Source organism: Acomys minous (assembly GCF_964271855.1).
Source record: "Acomys minous genome assembly, chromosome: 1".
Lineage (NCBI taxonomy): Eukaryota > Metazoa > Chordata > Mammalia > Rodentia > Muridae > Acomys > Acomys minous.
The window spans coordinates 47,397,117-47,425,071 of NC_140483.1; the positions used below are offsets into that span (position 1 = coordinate 47,397,117).

At 38.3% G+C, this 27,955-nt stretch overlaps 1 protein-coding gene across 1 annotated transcript; it reads left to right on the top strand.

Moving 5' to 3' along the window:
- The first annotated feature begins 184 nt into the window (after positions 1-184).
- Positions 185-27,552, top strand: RO60 (Ro60, Y RNA binding protein). Its single transcript, XM_084796436.1, has 9 exons — positions 185-320; positions 7,466-8,066; positions 11,898-12,118; positions 12,542-12,688; positions 12,905-13,042; positions 16,687-16,803; positions 17,683-17,796; positions 18,744-18,890; positions 20,644-27,552. The coding sequence occupies exons 2-9, from the start codon at positions 7,487-7,489 to the stop codon at positions 20,794-20,796; spliced, it is 1,617 nt and encodes a 538-aa protein (XP_084652562.1). The 5' UTR covers positions 185-320; positions 7,466-7,486; the 3' UTR covers positions 20,797-27,552.
- The last annotated feature ends 403 nt before the right edge of the window (positions 27,553-27,955 follow it).

The window sequence follows — 27,955 nt, forward strand, 5'->3', positions numbered from 1 at the left end:
CAGCGCGACGGAGCACGGAAGGACGCTCTAGCCACCCAGGAGACGTGGAAACGGCTCCTCAGCCTCTCAGGATCCGTAGCGCCCTCCGCCTGGGCCGACGAAGGGGCGGGGCCTGGGAGCGCCGAAGGACGGCACATCCGGGACCCTAGGCATCCCGGAGCTGGGGCGGAGCGTGGGAGGGGCGGGGCTAGGGAAGGGGCGGGGCTCGCTCCGACCTGGACCTGGGGCTGGTCTTCCCTTTTCGGGCCGCCGCCTCTTCCAGGTGCTGCGCAGGACTTCGGTGGGCGCCGCGGGTCCTGAGCGTCGGCTTCCAGGCACAGGTGGGTCGCCGTGGGCCTGGTGCAAGGCGGGGAGCCGGGCTGTGTGCAGTTGGAGCAGTCCTGGGCACTCGGGGTCTGGCCGGTGCGCACTCTCTTCCACCGGCATCCCAGCGGCAGAGGCCGGGCAAAGCCGTCGTCGCCTTTGCTCCCGCGTCCTCCAGGAAGCAGGACCGATTTCGCAGCAGGACTATTCGGGCCTGGCCCAGTTGCTCCGGAGGGTGGAGTCTTGGGGGAACCCAGGAGGTCTCTGCTGCTTGCAAAGCTCCTGGCAGGCGGGCGTGCCAAGGCCCCTCTTTCTCCCCTTCCTCCTACGGCTTTGACTTAGAGGCGTTGTCTGAAATAAGGGTCTGGGAAGGAGCTTTGTAGGAAGCTTCAGAAAACCGAAAGCCAATTTATCTTAGAGGAATAATAAACAATGAAGGGAGAGAGATTGGTCCTGAAAGTGCAAGGGATATGAGACTCAAGTATCGGGATGCAGTGCCTTCTGGTGTAATGCGCCCCCCCCCCTTAATATAGTGCCTTGCTTTAAATACACTTGAGATGGTTCTGATGAATTAGAACAGAAAATGTATTTATTCATCATTTCTTTTTTTGTTGTTTTGTTTTTCGAGACAGTGGTTCTCTGTGTAATAGCCCTGACTATCGTGGAACTCTCTTTGTAGACCAGGCTGGCCTTGAACTCACAGAAAACTGCCTGCCTCCTGCTCCTGAGTGCTGGGAACATAGGCGTGCGTGCGCCACCACGCCCGGCTTATTCATCATTTCTTAAAAGGGTGTTCCAAGGAAGGCTTTTGTCTTCCAAGGGAAAAAGTACTGCTCAGAGTATACTACCATGGTGACATCTTGCCACAGTCCCTCAACACTTTTTATTGCATTGCACTTGATGCCCTTATTTTCATTACCTTTGTGTGTGGTGTGCCCATTTGAACTAGTGGTTCTAGTTTTTAAATTGTAGTATAACCTCATAACTAAATTAACCATGGCTTCCATTTTAAAAGAAACTGCGTATTTGCTTTTCTTCTCAGAATAAAAAGAAAGTTACTTTCAAACAACATGATTACAAGATATTGGTTTAATAGATGTGTAGGTTGAAGGGAAATACAGGAATCTTTATATTAATAATGGCAAAAAATATACATTGTAGTTCAGATGAATTTGAAGCAGAAATGTTATTATACCGGTATTTTACTAATGCCTACCTATTATACATTCTAAACCAAGAAGAAAATGGACAACATATAGAATAACACATCACGCTTGGTATTATGGCTAAGATCAAGTGTAAAACGATCAAAATGTCACGTTTTTGACAGTTAATGTCGCCTAAAGCTTTACTTTGTAGAGATTTAATAAAGCTTCCACCGGCATAATTGAGACTGCTTAAAGAGGTCAGAACAGCTGAAAGAATTAACTTTACTGTTGTTCATATAGATTTACAACATTTTCACACGGGAGTAGAGTACCAGACTTTGCCTTGCCTCACTGCCCAGCTGCCTTCTCATCACCGGACTAGAGTTTAAGCTTTTGAGAAAGGTGACTCTGGCCATGGAAGAAAGAAGAAACTAAGCTACTGTTAGTTGATGGATACCTTAAAGCTACCCTGGGGCTCAGGATGAGTCACTTCTTTAGTGTTGCTAAGATACACTTAGCACTTGGCTTAGTCCAAGAGATTTTGAAACTATTAGGAACCATTTGTATCACCATGTCATATAATGTTGCCAGTTTTAAAGTGATTTGTATTTCACCACTTAGTAACAAAAAGGAGAATAAATAGCTTTAAATAAACTACCACTTGATTTTCTGTATTTAAATTTTTTGTCCTGATGTGTGTGTATGTAAAGAAATACTATAGGTGACCTAGTCACCAGCAGGACAAGATATAATTCCAAGATGCCCATCAATAGCCTGAAGGAGTTTATTGTTTTTAAATTGCATGTTATTATCTATAGGCCGGCTAGCAATCAATCAAGACACTTGTTATATTTTAAAAATAGCCTTAGTTAACCTGGGGCAGGGCAGATTATCAATCCTCTAAACTACCTCCAATAGTGGGGCAAGTATGGGATCCCTGCCTCAATCCCATGCCATCTGCTTTCAATAACTTCTATCAAGCTACCTCCCATCTATAATGTCAAATACTTGCTAATGTTCATCTGGGCTGGATTCTCCACGGCCAGCAAGATGCTTCTCTTCCATCTAACCCATGGCGGCCTCCTATCTTCCGTCCAGGTCTCTCTCTTTTCTCCTTGTAGTAGTCTTTCTTCCCAGAATTTCGCTCTAAGCCCCACCTATCTCCTTTGCCCAGCCCAGGTGGGATGGCTTTTTATTATGGAAAAAGGTGGGTCACACAGACTGCAAGCAGTAATTAGCATCAAAATACATCAGACCATCTTCTAACAGGAGTTCTCTCCAGGGACCTCTACTTTGTCTGACTTACCCTGCAGAGGATAATTCCCAGATAAGCCATTCTGAAGCCGTGCTGGACCTTGTAGTTCATAGGCATCAAAGCTGTGTAGCACTGTTGGTTGTCCCTCTCTTGGAAGCTTGCATGGGGTCTTCTGGTGAAGAGGCTTTCAGGTCAGATCCAGTTTGGGCCCTCTTGGTCATGTGTCTTCAGCAATAAGGACTTAGCGTCCACCTCTTGGTGGCAAGTATGGGCGACAGCAATAGCCTATAATTTGGCGGGAATCTCTTAGATAACCTTGACCAACAACTCAAAAGGGAGCTTCTCATATCTAATGTTGGGATTTTAGTTAGACGATACCTGCATCTTGGGGGCAAGCGTTGTCAGCCCGTGTGGATAAATTTCATTTAAACTCTATGTATGCACAGGCTTACATGTATTATATGAAATTTTAAGTAAGTAGATAATAACATGATTCTTTATGACTTTTTGTACATCCATACTGCTATTTTGCCCTTCTTCCTCCCTCTCCTGTATTGACCTCCCACCTTGCTTCTAATCAGAGTCTGAACACCCTCACTATTTTTCCATCCCTCACTTCAGTTTTTGTGGATTGTGTACTCACATCTGAGGATTTGTAGCTCCATGATTTAGACAAGAAAAAAGGCTGAATTGTATCTTTCTGGGTCTGAGTTACCTGGCTCAATATTATTTTTGCCAGTTCTATCCATTTACCTCCAGATTTCATGATTTTATTTTTCTTTATAGTTAAATAGTATTCCACAGTCTATATGAGCCACATTTTCACGATCCATTCATAAGTTTAAGGATGTTTTTAGGTTGTTTCCTTTTTCTAACTATTGTGAATTAAGTGGCAGTGAACATGGCTGAGCAAATAAATGTATGTGGGGCAGAATGTTGAGATCTTTGGGCATGTGCTATGGAATGGTAAAGCTGAGTAGTTGGGTCATATAGGAGATTTGTTTTTAGGTTCTGAAGATTCTTTTCAGGAGGGGCTGGGTTAGTTTTCAATCCCACCGATAGTGAATGAGGACTCTCTTTTTCCCAGATTCCCTCCAGCATTTGTTGTTTGTTGTTTTGTTGATCTTTGCCCTTCTCAACCAGGGTAAAATGGAATCTCAAAATTGTTTTGATTTGCGTTTTCCTAATAGCTAGTGACCATGAATAGGTTTTGAGATACCTCTTAGCCATTTTTATTTCTTTCTTTAAGAACTCTCTGTTTAGATTTCCAGCCCATTTTTGAATGGGTCTTTTGGGGGAGGGTGGGGGCGGTGAGGACCTCTTTAATTTATATATTCTAACTATATATAAAGCTGTCAAATGTATAGCTGTCAAAGGTTCTCTCCTATTCTGTGGGCTTCCTTATCACTCAGTTGATTTTTGTTGTTGTAGTTTGTTTTGGTTTGGTGTTTGTTTGTTTGTTTGTTTTTGATACAGGGTTTCTCTGTGTTACAGCCCTGGCTGTCGAAGACTCCCTTTGTAGGCCAGGCTGGCCTTGAACTCACAGAGATCTACTTCTCTCTGCCTCCAGAGTGCTGGGATTAAAGGTGTGTGCCATCACACCTAGCTAGTTGATTATTTCTTTATCTGGTCAGAAACTTTGGGGTTTTCTAAGTTCCCATTGTCAACTGTTGGCTTTAATACCTGGGCAAATAAGGGTCCTATTCAGAAAGTCCTTTCTTATACCTTATATGCTGTAGAGTAGTGCCTATGTTTTCTTCTGGCAGCTTCAGTGTTTCAGGTTTCACATTTAAGTCTTTGATTTGTTTCAGTTTAGTTGTGCAACATGATACAGGACTAATTTCATTCTTGTGCATGTAACATCTAGTTTTCATAGCACCATTTGTTGAAGATGACATCTTTGTCAACTATTAGATGGCTGTAATTACACATACTCATATTTAGGTTTGTTTTTGTGCTGGTCCTTTTTGTTGTTGTTGTTGTGACTTGGCTCTGTAATGTATCTTAAAGCCTCTAATGGTAAGCCCTTCAACACTGTTCAGGATTGTTTTGGCTATTCAAAGTCTTATTCAGTCAATCAGCTTTTATACACACAGCTTTTTTAAGGAATTTTCTTTCCTTTCACAACACATAATGCATGAGAGTGCACGTATGCGCACACACACACACACACACAAACACACACACACACACACAGAAGACAGATTAGAATGTGGGCATTAACAAAATTCTTTTGGGGGTTTGTAATAATAACTATATGCATGATTGTTATAGCTTTTAAACTTTTATTACTTGGAAGAAATAATTTATAATTAGATTTAAAGATTAAGTAAGGTAGCCAGAGAGATGACTCAGAGGTTAAGAGCACTGACTGTTCTTCAAAAAGTCATGAGTTCAATTCCCAACAACCACAAGGTGGCTCACAACCATCTATAATGAGATCTGGTGCCCTCTTCTGGCATGCAGGCAAAATACTGTATACATAATAAGTAAATAAAAATCTATAAATAAATAAGTAAATGAAGTTTAAAATGACATAAAATAAGCTGGTTTACTCATTTCTTTTAGAGACACTACTTTTGTAAATACACCTGTGGAGTGGTTGATGAGACACGTTGTTCAGTTTTAATTATTTGAATTGAGTACCTGTTAGTTTAAAATCAAAGGTTATAAATGTGTGTAAGATACATGCCTTGACCTTAAGGGTTGCCCATTCGCTGTTTTAATACTCTTGTTTAAGCACTCAGCAAGCAAAGTAGAGTTCTTTGAAGGGAGTCTTGAAATGTTTTGGTCAGTCGTAAAAGTTCTTGACTCTCAGTGAGAGAGACATAAGCCAGGTTCAAGGGAGTTGAGGACTCCTTTCCTTTACTGTGACTGTAATTTTTCCTTCCATGTCTTTCTGAGTTGCCTTGGTCTGCTACACTGTGCATGTTGTACCCTGGAGAGTATAGTCAGAGAAGCATATGAAAAGCTAAGCAGCTTATGCTGAAGAAATAAAGAAGACTTTTGGACTATGTTTGATAAAATTAGCAAAAGGAAGAGCCATTGGTTTATATATCACTTCTTGTGTCAAAAGATAAAATTGCAACGAATTGAAGCATATTACTTGTCTTTTATTTATAATTCTAGAATTTAGGGTTACCTTATTCTATAAAATAGAATGTGTAGTCTTACTGCACACTAGCAAAGCACTGATCTTTGGAGGTGAAGAGAAAATAATAGAAAGCAACTGCCTGGTTAGCATCAGTTACTTTTTATAAGAATTAAATTGAAAGGGACTTCCTTGTTGACTTGGATAGACTAGCCTTTCCTGTTTCAGAGAGAAAGGGGAAAAGTTAGTCTTTTGGAGAATCTGTCTAGTTCCTTAAAATTTCACTTTGATCCTGTAGCATCTCGCATGTAATCACAGTGTGATCACTAGGTTTGGGCCAGTCTAGTCTGGTGAGACTTGTGCCAACTGTAGAATGAGACAATGCCCTCTCATACGTTGCTTACATTTAAAGTAATAGAAGTGAGTTTAGTGACTGACACCTGTAGTCTCTGTACACGGGAGGCCAAAGCAAGAGGATTGTGTGTGAGTAGGCCAGCCTCGTCAGGGCGACCACAGGAGAACTAGGCAGAGAAATACTGCTCCCTTCAGATATTGTGCCCAGTTGCCTTTCTTCTTGATTGTGTTTCCTACATAATACATTTATTATTTTATTGGCAGAATTTATCATAAAGAATTGTTTGTAGTAAAATTTTCATCATGCATATTGAGGCTTTTCTGAAGAAATGAATTACAGAAGAGAAAATCTATTGTCATAATTCTTAAGCAAATAATTCAGAAAATCAATTTTGATGATGTTTAGTTCTGCTTTAATATATGTATTAGCTACGATGCTCTAGATGTAGAAGAAAGATGTTAACTAAACTCAGTTCTTGCTGTCCTAGGAACCAGTGATGTATAGCTAGGTAGGCTTGGGGTAAATAACAGAAGGAAAAAGAAGGAGAAGGATCTGTGTAAGTGTTTGGGCTCAGATCTTTAAATTCTACCATTTGCAGCATGGGGAAGGAAGGCAGACATAGAAGAATAATATCATGCTACTCCTCCTTTCTCAGCCATAGTCGTTTCTCATCATTGTTTTCTTGCATTATGACCTCCAACCATTTGAAAGTACCAGTTGTTATTTATCTGAAATCTTCTGTCCTGTGGTCCTTTTTGAGGGCAAATGTTGGAATAATGACCAGAAATTTCCAGTTCTTTAGGGAGTTTACCTTTCTTAGTATTAGTGATAGTTATTCCCTTTTTGTCCTTGTCCGGACTCAGATCTCACACTGACATACTTGATTAATTGGACATGATATACCATACCTTAAAAATCAGTTATTTGTAATTATTATACTACTTAGTTCTTTTTAAGAATTGACATCTCTCTATATTATAAAAATAAATGAATATATAATAAAAGCTTTAAATCATAAGCAGGGTCTTTGTCTAAGTCACTATTAGAATCTCGTGTGTGTGTGTGTGTGTGTGTGTGTGTGTGTGTGTGCGTGTGTGTGCGCGCGCGCGTGTACACACGCACGTGCTTGTAATTTCTGCCTTTTCTAATTTTTCTTAAGGACACTTATGTAACATTTTATTGAGAAAAACTTACTGAGTTCAAAAGATGGTTTTCAATTAAACAGATGCATAACATTACAAGCAGTTATTGTTTGCCTTTATAAAATTGTATTGCCTCCACTTAATTGTAATAACATTTTGCTGTTCTGATAGGTTTCCCAAAGGACCAGGAACATGGAAGAGTCTGTAAGCCAGTTGCAGCCACTGAGTGAGAATCAGGTAGCCAACTCTGCAGGCGGATATGTGTGGCAGGTCACCGACATGAATCGGCTACACCGCTTCCTGTGTTTCGGCTCGGAAGGTGGCACCTACTATATTAAAGAACAGAAGCTGGGCCTTGAAAATGCTGAAGCCTTAATTAGATTGGTTGAAGATGGCAGAGGATGTGAAGTGATACAGGAAATCAAGTCATTTAGTCAGGAGGGCAGGACTGCAAAACAAGAGCCTTTGCTGTTTGCACTTGCCATTTGTTCCCAGTGTTCGGACAAAAAAACAAAACAAGCCGCATTTAAAGCTGTTCCTGAAGTTTGTCGCATCCCGACGCATCTTTTCACGTTCATCCAGTTTAAGAAAGATCTAAAGGAAAGCATGCAATGCGGCATGTGGGGCCGCGCCCTCCGGAAGGCCGTTGCAGACTGGTACAATGAAAAAGGCGGCATGGCTGTAGCTCTGGCAGTCACAAAGTACAAACAAAGAAATGGCTGGTCTCACAAAGATCTCCTAAGACTGTCGCATCTTAAGCCTTCCAGTGAAGGTAAGCGTAAGATTTCCCTAAGAGGTAGTAAGACGCAGGTGATCGGCAAATAGCAAAATCTCACTTGATTTTCTAGAATTAACTTTTACTCACAAAACATAATGCTATTTAATTAACGGAGACATATTTAAAGCCAGCCTGAGCCAGGCAGTGGTGGCACATGCCTTTAATCCCAGCACTTAGGAGGCAGAGGCAGGTAGATCTCTATGAGTGCGAGGCCAGCCTGGTATACAGAGTAAGTTTGAAGACAGCCAGAGCTAAACAGAGAAACCCTGTTTCAAAAGGCAAAACAAAATGATGATGATGATGATGATGATAAAGCCAGCCTGAAACTAAACACCTGACACAGATAATCCAAACACTGATAATCAAAGCTTGAACATGCTGATATTTATACTTTGAGTTATTAATGCTTAGGTTTTAATTTCCTTTTTAAAAAGATTCATAATTACTACATCTGCAACTAACTTCTCAAGTCCCTTTCATACATTAATGTCTCAAATGTCTAGTTCAGCATGGCCCCCAAGATTCATGATAGGCAGATTCTAGCAAGATAGGAAAAATAAGCAGTCTAGGGCAGTAGTTTTGCTGTCTGCTTCTTGCTGTCAGGAAGGTATGTGCTTACTAAAACCTGATCCTTGCCTATGCTGCACTCACAGGAGATAGTCACTTGGGGAGCACTCTAGATAATGTGGTCACATTTTAGAATATAAACCCCTTACTTGTCAGTGAGTCATGACTCTTGGTCGTTAGTGACTGGATAATGTTAGCAAATATTTCGTTTCCTGGTGGCTTTAAATATATCTGAATTAATTAGTCAACATAACGTTTTATGAATGAAAGTGGCTGTCAGGCAGCTGCCTGGTCTGGTATGGGTACTGTGACCTAAACTCAGGTCCTTTGTAAGAGCATCAAATGCTCTTAGCCACTGAGCCATCTCTACTGCCACTCCCTCAGTATTTTCTACGTTTAAAAAAACCATTTCCACCCTAAAATCACTTTTATAATATGTGGGTTTTTTTCTTAAACATACACTTTTTCACTTTTAAATCTGATCCAGTATACAGTGAACAGTATTTTACTCTGCATTTTGACACTGAATGATAGTTTGGAACAAGCACTCGAGTATAGAAAGATGCCTGGGGCTCAGAGATTAAGAGCACTGTCTTTTCTTCCAAAGGTCCTGAGTTCAATTCGCAGCAGCCACATGGTGGCTCACAACTATGTACAATGAGATCTGGTGCCCTTTTCTGGCTTGCAAGCATGCATGCAGTCAAAACACTGTATATGTAATAAATAAATAAATCTTTAAAAAAAAAAAAAGACCCCTGGTTAGTAGTGATAATGAACAGATTAGTCTTTAAATACTGTCTGCGCTTTCTCTTCATGGCCTATAAAGTGAGAGCTTTATAGATGGCTGTTCCCTAAACTTACTTCGGCATGAAATTTTCAACCTAAGTTGCTGAGGGCAAAGCTCACACTGAAGTTTTGTTGATAGCAGCAACATCGTAGATGATCATTAGGCTTCTCTTGGGAAAAGAAGTTTGAACCAATTCTAAACAACTGAATAAGTAATATGTTAATGTGTCAACTAAAATGTGCATTTATAACACACAAAATAAGTCACACTATAATTCTTTTAATCAGGTATTTATTAGGTACCTGTAGGATTAAGGAATTTTTATTTTTATTGGTAAAGCAACATAGAGGATATTTTTACATGAAGCATGTGATTATTAAGATAGCTTTGGCTTAAATCTGTAAGGAAGCAAGAGATACAATACTGTACAAATTCTTGGATGTCAGTATTAACTTCTGACCGAATTATAGAGTCCAAAAATAGCACATAGGCTGGCTCAGTTTTACTTAAAATTTTTTTTTTATGTGTCTCATTTGGCCTATAAATTATCTTAAGAAAAAAATAATCAAGTTTTCAGTATATTAAAAAAATGAGAAGACGTCATATAAAAACAAAAAAGCTACATTCTGACCTGCCTTCAGATAGGTGACCCTGGTACTAGGGTTGACCCTAAGGCCTCATACATGCTAATAAGCAAGTATTCTATAAAGCACTGGGCTATACCCAACCATTTTCTTTTTTTATCATTCATTCATTTTGAGCTTCGAAGATTAAACCTGAGGTATACACATGGGAGGCAAATTCTCTATCACTGAGCTATATCTCCCATCCTTTGAACTTTGTATTCTGAAGTAAGGCAATTCCAGATTGCCCAGGCTGGCCTTGAACCCTATCTTCATGCCCCAGCCCCTAAGCAGCTAAAAGCAGAGGCCTGTGCCTCTAGACCTGGCCCTGGACTTATCTGGAAAGTCCTTTGGGGTGGGGGGAACTAAACCTTGCTCTCTGGCCACCATAGTCCTAGTGGGTTTTAGATCTCCAAAGCTTGATTCTGTGTTTAACCTGCTGTTCTCTTAATGAACATCTGAACTTGTTTATCTCTACACCCTTTACAGATTTGGAGATTAAGAGGAAAAAGATGACAGTTTATCAGAAAATGTACATTAAGGAATGAAAAATATTCTTAAAGTAGTTTAGACTAAGAGTGAGCCCAAATTGAATTCTCCGCTTCTCAAAACTGTCTTCCTTTGGTCTGTAGTTTGTAGTTTGTGGCTTGTCTGTTGTCTGTCTTCCGTAGTTTGTGTCCCATGCGTTCTGTTATCTGTCCTGACAAAGGGCTTTGCTCTCTATTTGTTGAACAGCACAGAAGACGTGGTCTGGGAAAGGCATGAGGAGTACTTTTCTATAAAAATCTTTAACAAAGTTTCCAAGGGAAGAAGTTACTTTACTCACCCACACTGGCCAAAATACCTCTCAAAGCCAAGCACCAATGTTACCAACCTATACCTATATGGTGCTTCCAACATTTTTTTTTTGCATATTTGTTGTTTTAAGTTGCTTTTAACCTATGTAATTACTACAATACCGACATAATACGTTAGTCTGGGGACAGGACCATGGAAGAATGCATAACTTCAAGATTAAGATTTAGTTTAGGCTGATAACATAAGAAATCCAAGGCATAGTAAGGTTGGTTACATTGTTATTTTGTTTTGTTTTGTGTTTCTTTTGGTTTTTCAAGGCAGGTCTTTGTGTAATCTTAGCTGACTATGGTTACATTGTTTTCTTAAGGGGTTGAACTTAAAACTAAGTACACAGTAGGACAGCAGGTTGGATACATTCTTTTAAATGATCTCAAGGCATTTTAACTGTTTCTAGGTCTGACAAAAGCAGTTTGTTCAAGCTCTTCAAAGGCAAAAGGTGTTTTCAGCAGAAGATAGTACCATAAGCAAAGTATAGGCAACAATGTAGATTTCCTCACTCCAAACTTCTTTTTACTGTTAAAAAAAGGAATGCATAAGTTATTTTTTATCATATTAGGCTTCTAATAAAATCGCCTTTCTCCACTTAATCACTATTGTTTATAAGTTTATAGTTTTTTCAGAAGCATTGGACAAATCAGTATGATAGTCATTGGAATATGAAAATTCTGAGAGAGGTTATGCATCTAAAGTAAGCACTGTCTACAAAGTTTCTAGTGTCAATATCTCAGAAGTGCCTCTGTAATACAATTAGCTTAAACTATAGATGGATTCTCCACCACTGCATATTTAGGCAGCAATGGTGTGTTAAATAAACAAACTAACTAACTAACTTCATTTGCCTGAATGTGTTTGTCATCTGACAGAACATAGCATCCCACTGTAAGGGATGTTATGCCCCTGTTTAGTTAAGCTGATCACAAAGCATGCTCAGGAAACCTGTTCTATTTTCACTAATCCTACTTGCCTTTTCAACTCCTTATCTTGTTAAAGGACTTGCTATCGTGACCAAATACATTACAAAGGGCTGGAAAGAAGTTCATGAACAGTATAAAGAAAAAGCACTTTCTGTGGAGACTGAAAAACTATTAAAGTATCTGGAGGCTGTGGAGAAAGTGAAGCGTACAAAAGATGAGCTGGAAGTCATTCATCTGATTGAAGAACATCATTTAGTTAGGGAACATCTGCTGACAAATCACTTGAAATCTAAAGAGGTAAGTAAGTTTCTTTAAAAAAGAGAAACCTCAGGTCCCAGACCCTGGGTTCAGTCCCAAATCTTACCATACAAGAGAAGCAGCCAGGGAGATGGCTTCTTGTTTATAGCACTTGAGAAACAGGCAACAGAACCAACCAGTGTTTGTGATCACATACACAAACATACTCACACACACACATGCGCACGTATGCACACACACATACACACGTACACAAAGCTATCTTGAAAATCTTCACTTTCTTATTTGAAAAGCTTTTGATCAATGATTTTCACTCTGGAAGTACTTTAAACCCTAAGTAAAAACTTTACAGAATATATCCCTAATACAGTTGATTTAACTGTTACACTGATTCATTTGCCCTTAGTTGTTTGCATTTCTAGCTATGCTATTTCCCTTCTGTTGATCTTTTTTCCCCTGTAGGTATGGAAGGCTTTGTTACAAGAAATGCCCCTCACTGCACTACTGAGAAATCTGGGAAAGATGACTGCTAACTCAGTGCTTGAACCAGGAAATTCCGAAGTATCTTTAGTATGTGAAAAACTGTGCAATGAAAAACTGCTCAAAAAGGTATGTGCCCGTGGCTTGGTTACCTAACAAACTGAAGTTAGCTCTCACACAACCTAAGACTTCTTACGACAAGTTGCATTTTAATTCTTAAATCTGAGTTTAGAATTTGTTCTTTCTTTATTGTGTTTTTACCTATAATGATATAAAATTCTGAAGACTCATAATTGTTATTTGTACTTGAACTTGGAAACTACCTTCTGTCTTGCTTGTTTCTAGGCTCGTATACACCCATTTCATATTTTAATTGCATTAGAAACCTACCGAATAGGCCATGGGCTTAGAGGAAAACTGAAATGGACTCCTGATAAAGAAATTTTGCAAGCATTGGATGCTGCTTTTTATAAAACATTTAAGGTAATAGTTTTGTTTATTTAAAAAAGGCTCAGGGGTTAATGTATTTTATAAAAACACATTTTAGTGGTCATATTAATAGTTTGTGTATGTGTGTGTATCCACTGTTTTTCCATAATTGATAGGAAGCTGGCTACAAAATTGACCTTTTAAGTTTATGAGTAATTCTCAGTACACTGAGTAGCAGCTCCTTATCCCTGGATCATTTTAATTATTTTAAAGTCATATTGATACATTACTGAATTTGAGAATTGGCATTTCTGGGGATTCCTTTGACATAGTGCTCTTTTTTAGTTTTGTTGTTAACTGGGAGCTTGATAATCAATTTTTCAAAATGGAAATCAGAGCTATAAATTAAAAATTTTTATTTCAAAACTTTCTGGATCTACCACAAAAATCTAATATTCAAATTGAGTAACAAATTAAAAAGGTCGGTCACCCTTTTATTTCATAATTACCAAGTAACATTTATCCATTTCAATATTAGAGCACCCTTAAGTGTAATCTCAGTATCATTTGATGCAGAGGAAGCATTTGGCAAAATTTAACATTAAAAAACAAAATAAAAAATCAATAAATCACTTAATATTAAAACCCCCTGACCATGACTAAGCTTATAAATTTTTTTCAAAAATTCACAGGTATCATCATAATTGGATAAAACAACAAAAGTTTTTTCCTTAAGACCAAAAATAAGCATAGCTACTTTGCCCACTTCACTGCCACATAGTACAAAGAGTTATGCTAATTATTTAATAAAAAAGCCTCACATAGCATGCTCATTATTCTATATAGTAAACCCTAAGGAACTTACACACAAACTGTGTTAGAGTTAAAATAAGTTCAGTAGAATCGTGGGTTAAATAGCAATACATTAACAAAACAACAGAACACACAGACACACACACAATCTTTAGTTAGGCCAAACATGGCAGTACAGATATGTAATCCTACTTGGGTTGGAAGTAGCAAAGAAAAGGCAAAGCTACTTTCTTCTCCTCTTCCTCCTCTTCCTCCTCTTCCTCTTCTTCGGGGGGAGGGGGGGTGGTGCCTTGACTACATAGCCTTGGCAAGTCCAGGACTCAGTTTGTAGACCAGACTAGCCTCAAACTCATGAAGATCCACCTGCTTCTGCCTCCCGAATTCTGGGATTAAAGGTATGTGCCACCCCACCCAGCTGTTTGTTTTGTTTTTTTTTTAATATTTACATATATGAGTGCCCTATCTGCATATACACCTGCATGCCAAAAAAGGGCATCAGATCCCAGTATAGAGAGAGGATGGTTGTGAGCCACCATGTGGTTGCTGGGAATTAAACTCAGGACCTCTAGAAGAGCAGACAGTGCTCTTAGCTGCTGAGCCTTCTCTCCACCTGCACTAAATCCACCTTCAACAGCACAAGCTCAAGACCATCCTCGGCTGCCTGAGACTCTATCTTAAAAAACTAGGGGAGAAAAAATAAATAAAGTAAATCAGTTGCATACAGTAGTAATAAGCAAATTGGAAAGGAAATACTTGTATTAAAATATCATTAAAAGAAAGACAGGAATAATATACTAGTGTGTAAGAGTTATATACTGTAAACTATATAATATCTCCAAAATAAGGGCAAATGGAAAGACATCCATGCTTCTACATTAGGAGACAGTGTGAAGAGGATAGAGCAATTTCAAGCAATCTACAGATTTCAAAGTCCCAGTGGCATGTTTTGCAGAAAATTAAAAATCCACATAAAATTCCAAGTGACTCCAAATAACAAGAACAATCTTGAAGAGCAAATTTGCAGGATTCATGCCCGGATTTCAAAACCACAACACAACAGTAACCAAAGCACTAAGCTGTTAACAAGGACAGCCATAATGACTGAAGGAATAAAACAGAGTCTGAAAACAAATTGACACATATGACAGTTGATGCTTAAGGATGAACTCAGAAAGGGCAGTATTCAACAAATTGTGCTGTAAAAACTGCACATTCACATGCAGAAGGAACAAGGTGCATCACTATTGTACAGCATATATAAAAAAAATTCAAAAGAGGTCAGTGACCTCAAGTTAAGAGCTAGAGGTAAAAAAAAAAAAAGAAAGAAAGAAAGAAATGAAGAGCCCGCCATGGAAGCCCATGACTTTAATCCGAGCATTTGGGAGGCAGAAGCAGGCTTATCGCTGTGAGTTCAAGGCCAGCCTGGTCTACAAAGGGAGTCCAGGACAGCCAGAGTGACGCAGAGAAACCCTGTCTTAAAGAAAGAAAAATAGAAATGAAAATTGAAACATGTGCATCACAGTATTAGAAAAAAGTGATAAGAGCTTACATAGTGGGAGAAATATTTGCCTATTATGTATCTGAAAAGGGTTTAATATCCATAACATAAACAGTCCTGCAGTTCAGTAGTACAAGTATAAGCCAGTTTAAAAATGGACAAAGTATTTGAATAGTTTTTCAGAATTGTATAAATGGGCAATAAGTACATGAAAGGCACTCAATATGATTGATTAGCCAGATCAAAATTACAAATGAGGTGCCACTTTGTACCTATGTGAATACTTGTTAGCAAAAAAAATTAACACGTATTGGGAAGGTGGCAAATTAGAACCCTTGTGTATTATCTGTAATAATATAAAATGTTGCAGCCTATGAAAATCAGGATCAAAATATGAAACATGGAGTGTTCAGCATATGTCTGTCAATCCCCACACTGGCCATGGGAGGGGGAGACTAAAGCAGGTAGGTCACCATGAGCTCAGAGTCTAGCCAGCCAGGCTCCGTAACAACACCCTATCTCCAAAACAAGCATCCAAACAAAATTGAAAGGGAAGGAAAAAAATACATATATATCAAACTACTGAATGTGGTAACACACACCAGCAGGAGGCAGAGGCAGGGAGGAATCTCTGAGATCAAGGCCAGCCTGGTCTACATAGCAAGTTCCAGGACAGCCAGAGCTTCATAGAGAAACCCTGTCTCGTGGGGGATTGCAAAAAGTCATGGTCCCGTGAAGAATTCAGCCTCCTATATGCCCCCAGAGAATTAACAGGAGGGCTTGACCTTGTTCTGGGACACTCATGTCCGTGCCAGCATTGCTCCCAGTAGCCGAAAGGTTCCCAGATGTGTTCTCTGACTGCACTTTGTCTATTGCACACACTACAGTGCCAGACCACAGCTGGATAGTGCAAGACTGCTCAAGGTGCATGTGTAGGCTCAAGGTTGCTGCCTAGATGGATGACGTTTCTGGTGTGACAATGAAAGTGTAGAAATAAGCAGTGCTTACACACAGTGGGTATACTCAACTGCTGGTGAATTGTACTCAAAAATGACTAAAGAGTATTTCATTTTGTGACTTCTTTCATCACAGTAAAAAACAATCTTACTTCCCATCTTAGTTCATTAAGAAAAGATTTTTTAAAACTTCCTTAAGTAAAATTAAACAGATTACATTGTTCTCTTCATTTTAACAGTTAATAAGAGCTAGAATTTTAAAATATAGTCATTTAGCTTACATATAATAAAATAAAAACCAATAACAAAAAACAGGTGTTTCCTCTGGGACTTTTTCAAATGAATGATAAAGAAATATTTTTCTCCCACAGTCTAATCTGCTTACACTGTCTCTGACATTTTCATGACTACATTTTTTGCTTTCTTTCTAGACAGTTGAGCCAACGGGAAAGCGGTTCTTGCTCGCTGTTGACGTCAGCGCCTCTATGAACCAGAAAGTTTTGGGTAGCGTGCTCAATGCTAGTACTGTTGCTGCTGCAATGTGTATGGTAAGATCCCTAAGACAATGCAGTGTTCCACCCCCTAAAATGTATTTAGAGAAATGTATTAGAGAAAACTGTAAAGGTACACATCATTAAGAATTAGTTTATCCCAGCAGTGGTGGCACACACTTAATCCCAGCACTCAGGAGGCAGAGGCAGGTGGCTCTCTAAGTTTGAGTCCAGCCTGGTCTACACAGAGAAACCCTGTTTCGGTGTGGGGGATTAGTATTTCACTTATTTTGTCATTTCACGTATGTGACATTTTTATATGTAAAAGCAGGTTTACAATGCAGTCTTAGTTACCCTGAAAAAGCATGTGTAAGGAATGAACAGAAATGAGCTGCCACATTTTTACCGATTAAATATTACTAGTATTTGCAAAAATAGATGACAGTGAGAAAAAAAAGGCATGGGTAAAAGCTCAAGAGACGAGTGCTGGACGATAGGGAGGTTCGGTTCTCACACATGGCCCCATCACCACGTAGCAAGAAAGTGCTTCTTCAGTTCTATGCCTTTATTCCTAATTTAGTAAAATAAGTGTGTGTTTGCTTATTTGCCTCAGAGAGTGCTATAGATACCAGTTTCTCAGAGGTTTTTGAGTCATGCTGTTTGTTAGTTTGTTTTTATTGATTGATTGCGTTGGCCCCTGAGGAGGGGGCCTCACAGGCTAACTTACAGGAGTCATTCTGCCCTTCTACCATGCGCATTCCAGGGATTGAGTTCAGATGTGCCATCTCACCAGCCATGAACAGTGCTGCGACTCTTTATTGTGAAACACAAAAATACAGTTTAGGAGTAATAAACACCATAGTATTTCTTCCTGAGATAAAGTTATCTAAGCCTTTAGGAGACTAATTATTTCAGCGTTACTATTGTGTTTTACAGGTGGTCACACGAACAGAAAAAGAGTCTTCAGTGGTTGCATTTGCATGTGATATGGTTCCCTTTCCTGTGACTACAGACATGACCTTAGAGCAGGTTTTAACAGCTATGAATAAAGTGAGTCACTGCTTTATTACCATGTCCTATAGTTTGTGCTTGTGGCATGCATAGTATCTGCAGGAGGGAATTGTTCTCACTTCTTGTGGGTCTCCTTTTCCCTGGGGGCTGATGGCTACCAGCCCACCAGGCAAGAGGAGCAGACGAGGTGCAGGGCCTGGAAGGCTGTAGGCAAAATGGAAATGAAACACTCCAGGAACCACTTCAGGAGCTAATTAAACCTTACTCAAGGAGAACAAAGGCTGTGTAGCCCTTGGGGAGTGGGTGCAGGGCTCCCAGGAAAAGTGTTCAAATTTGCCTGAAACCAGATTCTTTTAGAATGCTTATTTTAAGCCAGGTGGTGGTGGCGGCGCATGCCTTTAATCCCAGCACTTGGGAGGCAGAGGTAGGCAGATCACTGAGTTCGAGGCCAGCCTGGTCTACAAAGCAAGTCCAGGACAGTCAAGACTACACAGAGGAAACCCTGTCTCGAAAAAAACCAAACAAACAAAAAAGAATGCTTATTTTACATTTGGCAGCACGCTCCTATCATATGAGCAGGAACACAGTACCTAATTATCCTACAGGCAGGGCGAGGAGAGCTAGCAGGGAGCTGTGTCAAGAGCCATATATCAAATGTAGTTAGGGCATTTATGTCTAAAGACACTCTCCACATGAAGCCACGCAGAGAGCCAGAGACCCTGCTGGGGAGATGGAGTCCTATACCTAACACGGAGCTCAGAACGGCTATCCAGACAGGGAGGACTGCAACCTCAGACAACAGGGTCCTTCCAACACTTCTCATAGCAGGCACCATGAAAATCATATGCGCAGGCACGGTGAGGCCTGGATATTGGCTTTATATAAAGTGGAGCTCTAAGAATGAGAGTTTTTATGTATTCATTTCAGATATCTGATGGACACGGAAGTGATTTGATTTTACTGCTATTCTCTTTCTTCTGAGATAGGTCCCAGCAGGCAGCACTGATTGCTCTCTTCCAATGATCTGGGCCCAGAAAACAGGTACAGCTGCTGATGTATTCATCGTATTCACTGATAATGAGACCTTTGCTGGGCAGGTGCATCCTGCTGTTGCCCTGAGGGAGTACCGAAAGGTAAGACACAAACCTTCTGACAGCTACTGTTCCCCTCCAGACAATATTCCCTTTGCTTTGAGGACCTTCTCTTCTTCATTTGTTTTGGAAACCCAGTGTCGGGTGGGCTCAGCAGTACCTGAAATTAAAAGGACTACACATACATCCATCACCCAGTTCCAGTGCTAAATATTAATATGAATGCCCTCTGTCCGTAGTTTTTGATAATGACTAAATTCATGTTTGACCTCATCTATAATGCTTAATGATACATTGCATTCCTTGAAAAAAATGAATTAACATTTGTGAGTTTAACTAAAGAACTACATAAAGTTACAGCAAGTTTTTCGGTCTTACCCTACACTATATGGATATGTCTGTTCTGATCATTCTCCCTTCTCCCTTGGCTTTTCTCAGATGACAGAAATGTTCTGTTACTATTCTGTCCAGTATGGTAGAGACTGGTCCCTAGGCTGTTGAGCATTATTAGCACATGGCTCCCGTGACTAGAAGTATAAGCAGACCTTGCTGTGGAGAACAGTGGGTCTCACACCATGATTTTCTTAACAACCCTAGCATCATTTGGTGTTCAGGTCAGAATTGTAAATTGCAGACCCCATCAGATGTCTGCTGAATCAAACTCTGGGTAGGGTTCAGGTTTCTCATGAATGCTTATTTTGAACACCATACAGAAGGGAATAGAATTTGGAATAAAAGCAGTCTGCATGTTAGTCCCGAGTCTCCTCTGCTAATTGTGGATCTGAACTGGCAAATGTCATAATAGATAATGATACATACCTTTTAGAGTTGGTACAACAGTTATACCCTGTCTCAAAAACAAATTAGCCACTAGAACTAGGCATGGTAGCTTTAGCATATAATCCAAGCATTCAAGATATTGATTGAGTCGGGTTAGAGAGATGGCTCAGTGGCTAAGAGCACACACTGAGGACCAGAGTTCATTTCCCATCACCTATATTGGGTGGTTCACAGCTGCCTATAACTCCAGGTCCAGGAAATCTGATGCATCTAGCCTCTGCCATCACCTGCACTCAAGTGCACACGCACATACACACACACACACACACACACACACACACACACACACGAAAAATAAAATCTTTAAACAAAAGAGTCTGAGGTAAAAGGACTCAGTCCCCAATACTGCATAAAACTAAGCATGGTGGAACATACCTATAATCTTAGCATTTAGAGGATAGGGGCAGAAGGATAAGTTCAGGTCAAGCGCAGCTACATTCCAACTTTGGGGTGGGCTAGCCTGGTCTACAGGAAATCCTGTCTCAAGGAAAGTTTATCAAAACAAAAACATTAACATGAATAAACTGGGTTTATTACAGTACCTGGAAAAATGTGCTTTCATTGATTGTTCCTACTTTAATATTTAGCTTTTGTGATCTTAAATACATATAGAGAGACTGGGGATATGAATTCAACGGCAGAGAGCTTATCTAGTATACTCATTGTCCTGGTATGGTTCATGGCAAAAAGGATGGGTAGGAAGAAGAGAAACAGATATGGAAAGTGAAGCAGAAAGTCATGGAGAGACGGGGGACAGAGTTACAGTCCTGGGGCGCATGATCCATTGTATACATCAAACCTGAAAGCTGGACTTGGTGGTATACTACTGTAATCTCGGCATTTGGTGGCATGAACCATGGCTGTGAGTTCTAGTCTTAATTTTGAAGGGTTTTTTGTTTGTTTTTATTGCATATAATTTTATATGTGTTTACTCTTTCCTGTATTTTCCCTACAGAAAATGGAAATTCCTGCTAAATTGATTGTTTGTGGGATGACATCAAATGGCTTTACAATTGCAGATCCAGACGATAGAGGCATGTTGGATATGTGCGGCTTTGATACTGCAGCTCTGGATGTGATTCGAAATTTCACTCTGGATGTCATTTAGCATAAGTACCAGAAAGATCTGAGAGGTCCACTGCTGTTGTGGATTTCATTGAAAGACACAGCTACTTCACAGCTAAAAGCAGTAGTGAGAAATGTCATCAGTGTGTGCATATTGGAAATGTACTTTGCCAAGAACAGGAAAAGAGGGAAGGAAGGAAGGACAAACATGTTGAGCCCAAAGGTACATGTACTCAGCTAGCTCTTGAGACGTCTTCAGGATACTGTAGCAGCTTTCTCTCTAGAGAACTTTTTAATAGACACTGTAAAATAGTCGTGTTCCGCTCCACTGAATCACACATTTGTACTTAGATGAGATTTTTTAAAAGTGTAAGTACTCTCACATGTCATATGTTTGAGAAGTGCTTGGTTTCTTCAATGTTTTCATTGGAAAAAGACAGTTTTGATAATCTCCACATACTCTGAAGTGCACTAGACCATGTGACTGTGATGGAAATAAACCTCATGACGTAAATTTTTATACCAAGGGGTTTAGAAAAAAGACATTTGGTAAAACTAAATTATGAGTGAATTTTACAAATTCAGAGTTTTCTAAGGTCATATGAACAACAGCTTTCTTATTCAATGAAAAAGTTGTTTTATTTTAGATGTTTTATTTGTACTTGTTAGAATTTGTTACTATTTGGCCAGAACATGGTGGAAATTGCTAAGGGACTTGTTGAGTTTGTGTAGGCTGAGGAATTTGCTTTGTAGCCTTATATTTACTGCCCTAAGTGGAGACGTTCTTAGTAACTCCTTTGAGCAACAACAGTGTCTCCTGTACTTACGCTTTCCTAGGAATTTCACATATTTAAATTCCCCATCCATAATCCTGATAGTATAACAATAAAAATCTCAAACATAAAGACATAGCTTTTCTGTACCCCTAAAATCCCTTTAACTATTTTTTATGTTTTCCTCATATTAACTTTGTAGTCCTTGTCTAATTTCTTTTTGATAGAGTATAGAAATAATAAAGCAAGCTAGCTCCTTCAAGTTCAAAGGCAGCTTTAGAGCAGCCATAGCAACCAATCAGTCCGTGTAGGAAATTTAAAAACATATTTTGTACAAATTAAACTTTTTTCACCATACTAACATACATTCTTCTCTTGAGCAATTACATGTTATCACTGGAAAGCTTAGCATGAAAATGGCCTACTGAAACACTAGTAGCTTTTCTCTTGATTTTGTAATGGTATTTAAGGTAGTTTATACTAGAGCTTTAATTTTGTGCAGTCCTCTAATTATTAAAGGTTTACTGAGGGCATATAAAGCCCTTCTAAAACTAGTAAGTGTAGGTTACATAACCTTACAAGTGTCTAAACACTTGAAGTTTTTTATTTGGGAGGGAAAGGGGCTTTATGCTAGTGTGAGGATCTGTGTACATATTTTCTTCTATTTCCTAATAAGTTTAGGCTCTGAGAATAAGAAAATGATCCCTCCAGATAGATTTGACATATTAATGAGGTTTGATACATAGCCATTTTTTTCAAAACAGTAGCAATTTTTCAGCATTATTAGCAAAGATAGTGTCCTCTTCCATTCTAAACTTCATTGTTTCTGATGCTAATCTGGCTTTAACCTCTGTCATGTATAGAATTTCACATCTTAACTAATTCTGATACATTACAGTTTCATATTCAAATTGAATTTAAGGTTAAAGCCCCTAATAATTACATGAGAGCTATTGAATTCTTTAAGCCCAGGATCTAAGTGTTACTATGATCTAGCTTAATATGAAATTTATGTGAAGCTTTATATAAAAGCCTACTTCTATGTTACTTAGTGCTTTTAGACAAGCAGAACATGTCTAGGAGCTAATATTTAATCCACCAGGAAAATAAGATTAGAGGTGACCCTTCAACAGTCTTTAGGTAGACCTAATTAATTAGATGAAGATTGAAGACAGAAGCTGAATGCGATGGCACAAGCCTTTATTCCTAGTACTAGGGAGGCAGACACAGGCAGATCTCTAAGTTAGAGGCTAGCCTGATCTACAGAGCTAGTTCCCAGCCAGTCAGGGCTACCTAGTGAGACCCTGCCTCAAAAAAAAATAAATAAATAAACATAAACAAAAGAAGGCTCCATAGAAAGTAATTTTGTTCTCAAATCAGAAAACTTCAGAGTGGAAAGAAACCATAGAAATTGCTTTATTTGTTTGACAACCAGCAACCAGTCTGGATATTGTTTTGTTTTATTTTACATTATTTTTGAGACAGGGTCTCCCTACATTGTCATGACTGTCCTAGAGCTCACTATGTAGAGGAGGCTAGTCTTGAACTTACAGAGGTCTCCCTGCCCCTGCCTCCCAAGTGTTGCAGTTAAAGGAAGGTATGTGCCACTATGCCCAGCACAATGCTGGGTGACTTTGCAGAGGGGTGGCCTGGAAGGCTCTGCCTCTCCAGTCACCATTCTAGCTTTCACTTTTTCAGACATGGGAGCACATTGCTTTAGTAAGAGGTGATTTAGACATCCCCTAATTTAGACGTTAGGAATTGATGATATGCATGATTACATTAGGAACTTGTGAACATGTATGATTTTTTTGTTTGGAATAATTTTCAAACACAATTATGTCTCTATAGCCTATGTTGCTATGTAATGTAGCCCTACAGAAAGGCTTTGCCTCATTAAGCATAAGATACACTCAGTGGTAAAGTTTTATTTTCCAAATCACCACTATGGTTATTCTTAAGTAAATAGTATGGAAAATACTGCTTTAAAAAACAATCTTAACAAAAATAAACTTTATTTCCTAGCTACAGTGTAAATATTTCCAGGATTTAGTTGTTATTAGTAAAACAAACACTAATCTTTTCATCTCACCTTTTTTTTTTTTTTTTAATTCGTGGAGAGTTCACTTATTTTTAAAAAAAATCACTCAGTACCTGTTTCCACAGTGTGTTAGGGAGGGGTATGCTAGAGAATAGAACATACTTCACTCTTTGAGTCTCCTGTTTTCTTTCATGTACTATGTCATTATAGACAGCAAGTTTTAAATATATAGAAAAAATTGGCTCTCCTACAAATTAATATATCTTATTCTTAGATCATAGAAGAACAAGTAGTTTAATATTTACCTAAAATTGAAACTAGAAAGGAGGCCTTTCAATACAGGTTAAAATTTCATTTGTAATTATGAACACTAATATGTCACTATTTTCTGATAAGGAGAAAGAAGAAACATTCGAATCAGGAATGAAAGCAAAGCTCATAGTCCAAATGACACCATGCTGTTCCTAGCAAGTACTTGCTTATATTGATCTGTTTGAATAACAACCACAGGTTGTTGCAGCTGACAGGATAGCATCGGCAGGTTGTCTCTCACAGTAGAAGTACATCTAAGCACGAAATGAAGACTAAACCACTAAGTTTTAGGAGCTATTTTCTCGTGACCTAAACATATTGTCAGGCACTTGCCACCTAGCCTGTGTTCAGTCCCTGCACCCCACATGGTAGAAGGAGAGAGCCAGTTCTTGAAAGTTCTCTGATCTTCACGTGCTACGCCATGGCACTTGTACATGTGAGCATGCATGTGCATTTGTAAAAGTAGGGGGGAAAATAAGATACAGCAGTGTATTTAGTGGCAGTGTGGTGTGCTTGTGGTAAAGGTAACTCAAAATGAAAAATCTCGTCTTGGATTACATCAGTTTTGTTAAGGTACAAATTGTCCTCTTGGAGAAGTGTCATACAGCCATAAGGAAGGATCAGAAAAACGATAGGTCCTGATGTAAAATGAGGTAGTGTTAACTCTAAATTTAGTTTTTCTGATACTCGCTCCCTAATCTCTTATTTCATGGAAGATTACTTCACACCCATTTTCCTCCTTTGCAAGTCTATTCATGTTTTTGTCTTTTTTTCCAGTTTGTTCCAATTGAATAATAAATTGCATGACCAGAAAGCTATCTACATTCAAGTTTTGGGTAAAACCTCTTGCTGGATTTTATGTAAATTTAAGAACATATTTTTCAGGGTTGGAAAGATGACTCAGCAGTTAAAGCACTGGCTGCTCTTCCAGAGGACCCTGGCTCAATTATACAGACATATATGAAGGCAGAACACTAGTGCACATAAAAAATTAAAAAGTCATTAAAAAACAAAGAACACTTTTCCAAACTACTAAAGTAATGCCTGGCTTTTAATACATTCCCCAAATCAAATCATGTTATAGATATTCCACAAGTATTATGGCCATTCAGTAAGATCAGTTATTTAGAATCTGTTTATAATTATTGATAAGCATTGAAAAGTGTTATACTATGTAAGCAATCTAATAATTGACAGCAATTTCAGAAAGTAGCGCATACGTTCTTTTAGTTCCATAACTACACTCCTAGTTTACAGTCTTTCAAGTGAGTGTCCATGCTCGCATACTTGCCGACTGAACTTACAAAAAGGCTTATAATGACTTATATTGACATTCAGAATCTTACTGCTAACTATTTGCATTTTTGAAAAAAATCACTATGAACATTAGGGTTAATTCTAAAATATTTTTCATACAGAAAACTAATGTAGCTAAGTGTGCTGTTTGAATAAAATTATAACAGATGACACAGTTTTCCTAAATTCTAAAAATAACAAGATATATTAGAAAAATGGCAGGAAGATCAGCAAAGTTCTATTCCTGAATTTGTGATTATTTCCAGTAAGCATTTGTAAATATAAGGAAGATATACAAAATATATTTCTGATCCTACAGAGCCTTTGTACTTTATCCCTACCTTTAATCATCTTAACTTTGTGAACACAAGTGAACTTAAATTTTAAAGTGTTGTAATTTCTTTACCTTTTAGTTAGTGGAATCTGGATTTGAAAAAGAAACAATTATCTTTACTTCTGCTGGTTTCATTTTACTGTATTTTTGGATTAGTAATAGTAATGGGTTAATAAAAATGAATGGGTTAACATTCTGTTTACTGTAAGTGGTAAATTATATCAATGAAAACATTACATTGAAACTGTCTAAGTGATTTCTTAGGTTTTGTTTGAAGTGTAAACTTGAGCCCCACCCATTATGACCAAATTAGATATAAAAAGATAGTAATGAATACTAAGGAAGAACTGTTCTTGTTGCACTGTTCTAAATACAGACTATATATTTGGTATGGTTGGTGAAATAAATTTTATAATGTATTTCAGTTACAATTTCTACTTTTGTTTTGGTTTTTCAAGACAGGGTTTCTCTGTGTAGCCCTGGCTGTCCTGAAACCTGATGGCCTCACAGAGATCCATACACCTCTGCCTCCCAGGTGCTGGGATTAAAAGCTGCACCACCACCTGGCTGCTTCTTATTGCAAACTTAATAAAGAGGAATTCTCCAAGGGAATGAGATTTATGAAGTTGTATTTGAAAGAATTGGAACAAAAGTGTTATGATCTATTTCTAATCTATTTATTACAATTCCTTCATCTCTATAATTGGACAATTGATATCCAGAAAATGTCTGCATGGAATAAATTATAGCTATATAAGAGCCTTAAAGTGAAGAAAAATGACTTTTGACTGCCTTAACATGACTAGCTCTCCTTTCCAGACATACTAGTTCTTTGGAGTCTGTTGAGTAATGCCTTAATAGTGTTCTAATGTTTCTGAAGAACAGAACTTACAGGGTCTTCTAGAGTTTTTAATTTTACACAATGAATGGAAATTTAATGAATAAGTATTAAATCTGATTGTACGTTAATAATTTAAACATGAAAAGAATAATGTGGCCATGCTGATGTGTCATAACTAGATGACTGTAACATCAGCATATTTTATGGTTGCTTAGGATTTTTTATTGTTTTGTATAACCAGTTATCCAGAAGCTGGACTTCCTGGCCATAACATAACCTCCAAGGATCATGTTGCATATTTAACACTAAATGAAAAGTATCATTGTATTGTTTGTAAAAGAACTGCTTTTTTAGGGACATTTTTGAGGCAAAAGGCAAATATTTTGGTTCTAGCCTATGAGCAAACTCATTAGAAAAGTGAATATTAAAATATTGAAACTCTTGCAATAAAAAATAACAGGCCAATGACTTGTTTCATTGCATTCACATTTTACATTCCTTTCACTTTTCAAAGCAAGACTATCTTATGAAACTGAAAGAATGCTTTAAATTGTCACGCTGGTGCTTAAAGATCTATTACACTTTATGTATAACTAACTTATTTCCAGGGAAAGGAGCCTGGAGAGGGCAAACAGGCCTTTCCTAGGCTTTGTGACTAATTGATGCTGTCAAGTCTTCCAAGTTTGCAATGTAAATAATGTGTAACAGTGTAACATTGCTGTTTTCTAATGAGGAGTGGATGAATGCTTCAATTATTACATTTATTTCATGATAAATGTTTTCACCAATACTGAGAAATCTTGACTATCTTTCTAGCCTTTCAAAATAACTTACTGCATACAAGTTGATATCTCTTACCTTGGGGCCACAAGCATTTTAAGACTCTTTTTTCAAATTTCAAAATTATTTGCAGATGCATAATGCAATAGCTGGAATATTCTGTATGAACTTCATATATATCATGTGAAAGAAAATTTGTTTTTTTAATGCATTTGCATTTGACTGTGAATTGACAATTGGTCTGCTATGGAACTTCCCATGTGGCATTATGTTAGCACTCTCAAGTTTCCAATTCTAGGTTTCTAAAATTTTGTATTTTCAAATTATGGATGCTTAATTTGCAAGTCATTACAGATGTGGAATGGGTGGGCACTACACAAACTGTCACCAGTTTATTGTAGAAATTGATAGGTGTACCAAATAAATTTATGCATATCAAATAAGTGTCTTTTATCTTTTTAAAAAATGAATTTTAAGGTTATAATATGTGAAACACTGAAACAATCTGTTACAACTCAAAAAACTAAAATTTTAACTTTCTTTACTTTCTTTCCTTCTTTTTTGTTTTTGTTTTGTTTTTAGACACAGGGTTTCTCAATGTAGTCCTGGCTGTCCTGGACTACCTTTGTAGACCAGGCTGGCCTCGAACTCGGAGAGTTCTGTGCCTCTGCCTCCTGAGTAAAATTTAAGTTTCAATAAACAGTATTGCCCTTTTAATGTCTCTGGCTGCATATGCATAAAATATATATAGATATATGTAGTTGGGCATTCTTTTCCAGCCAGGTTCCATCACAGGTGAAGAAAATTTGAATTTAATCAAAATGC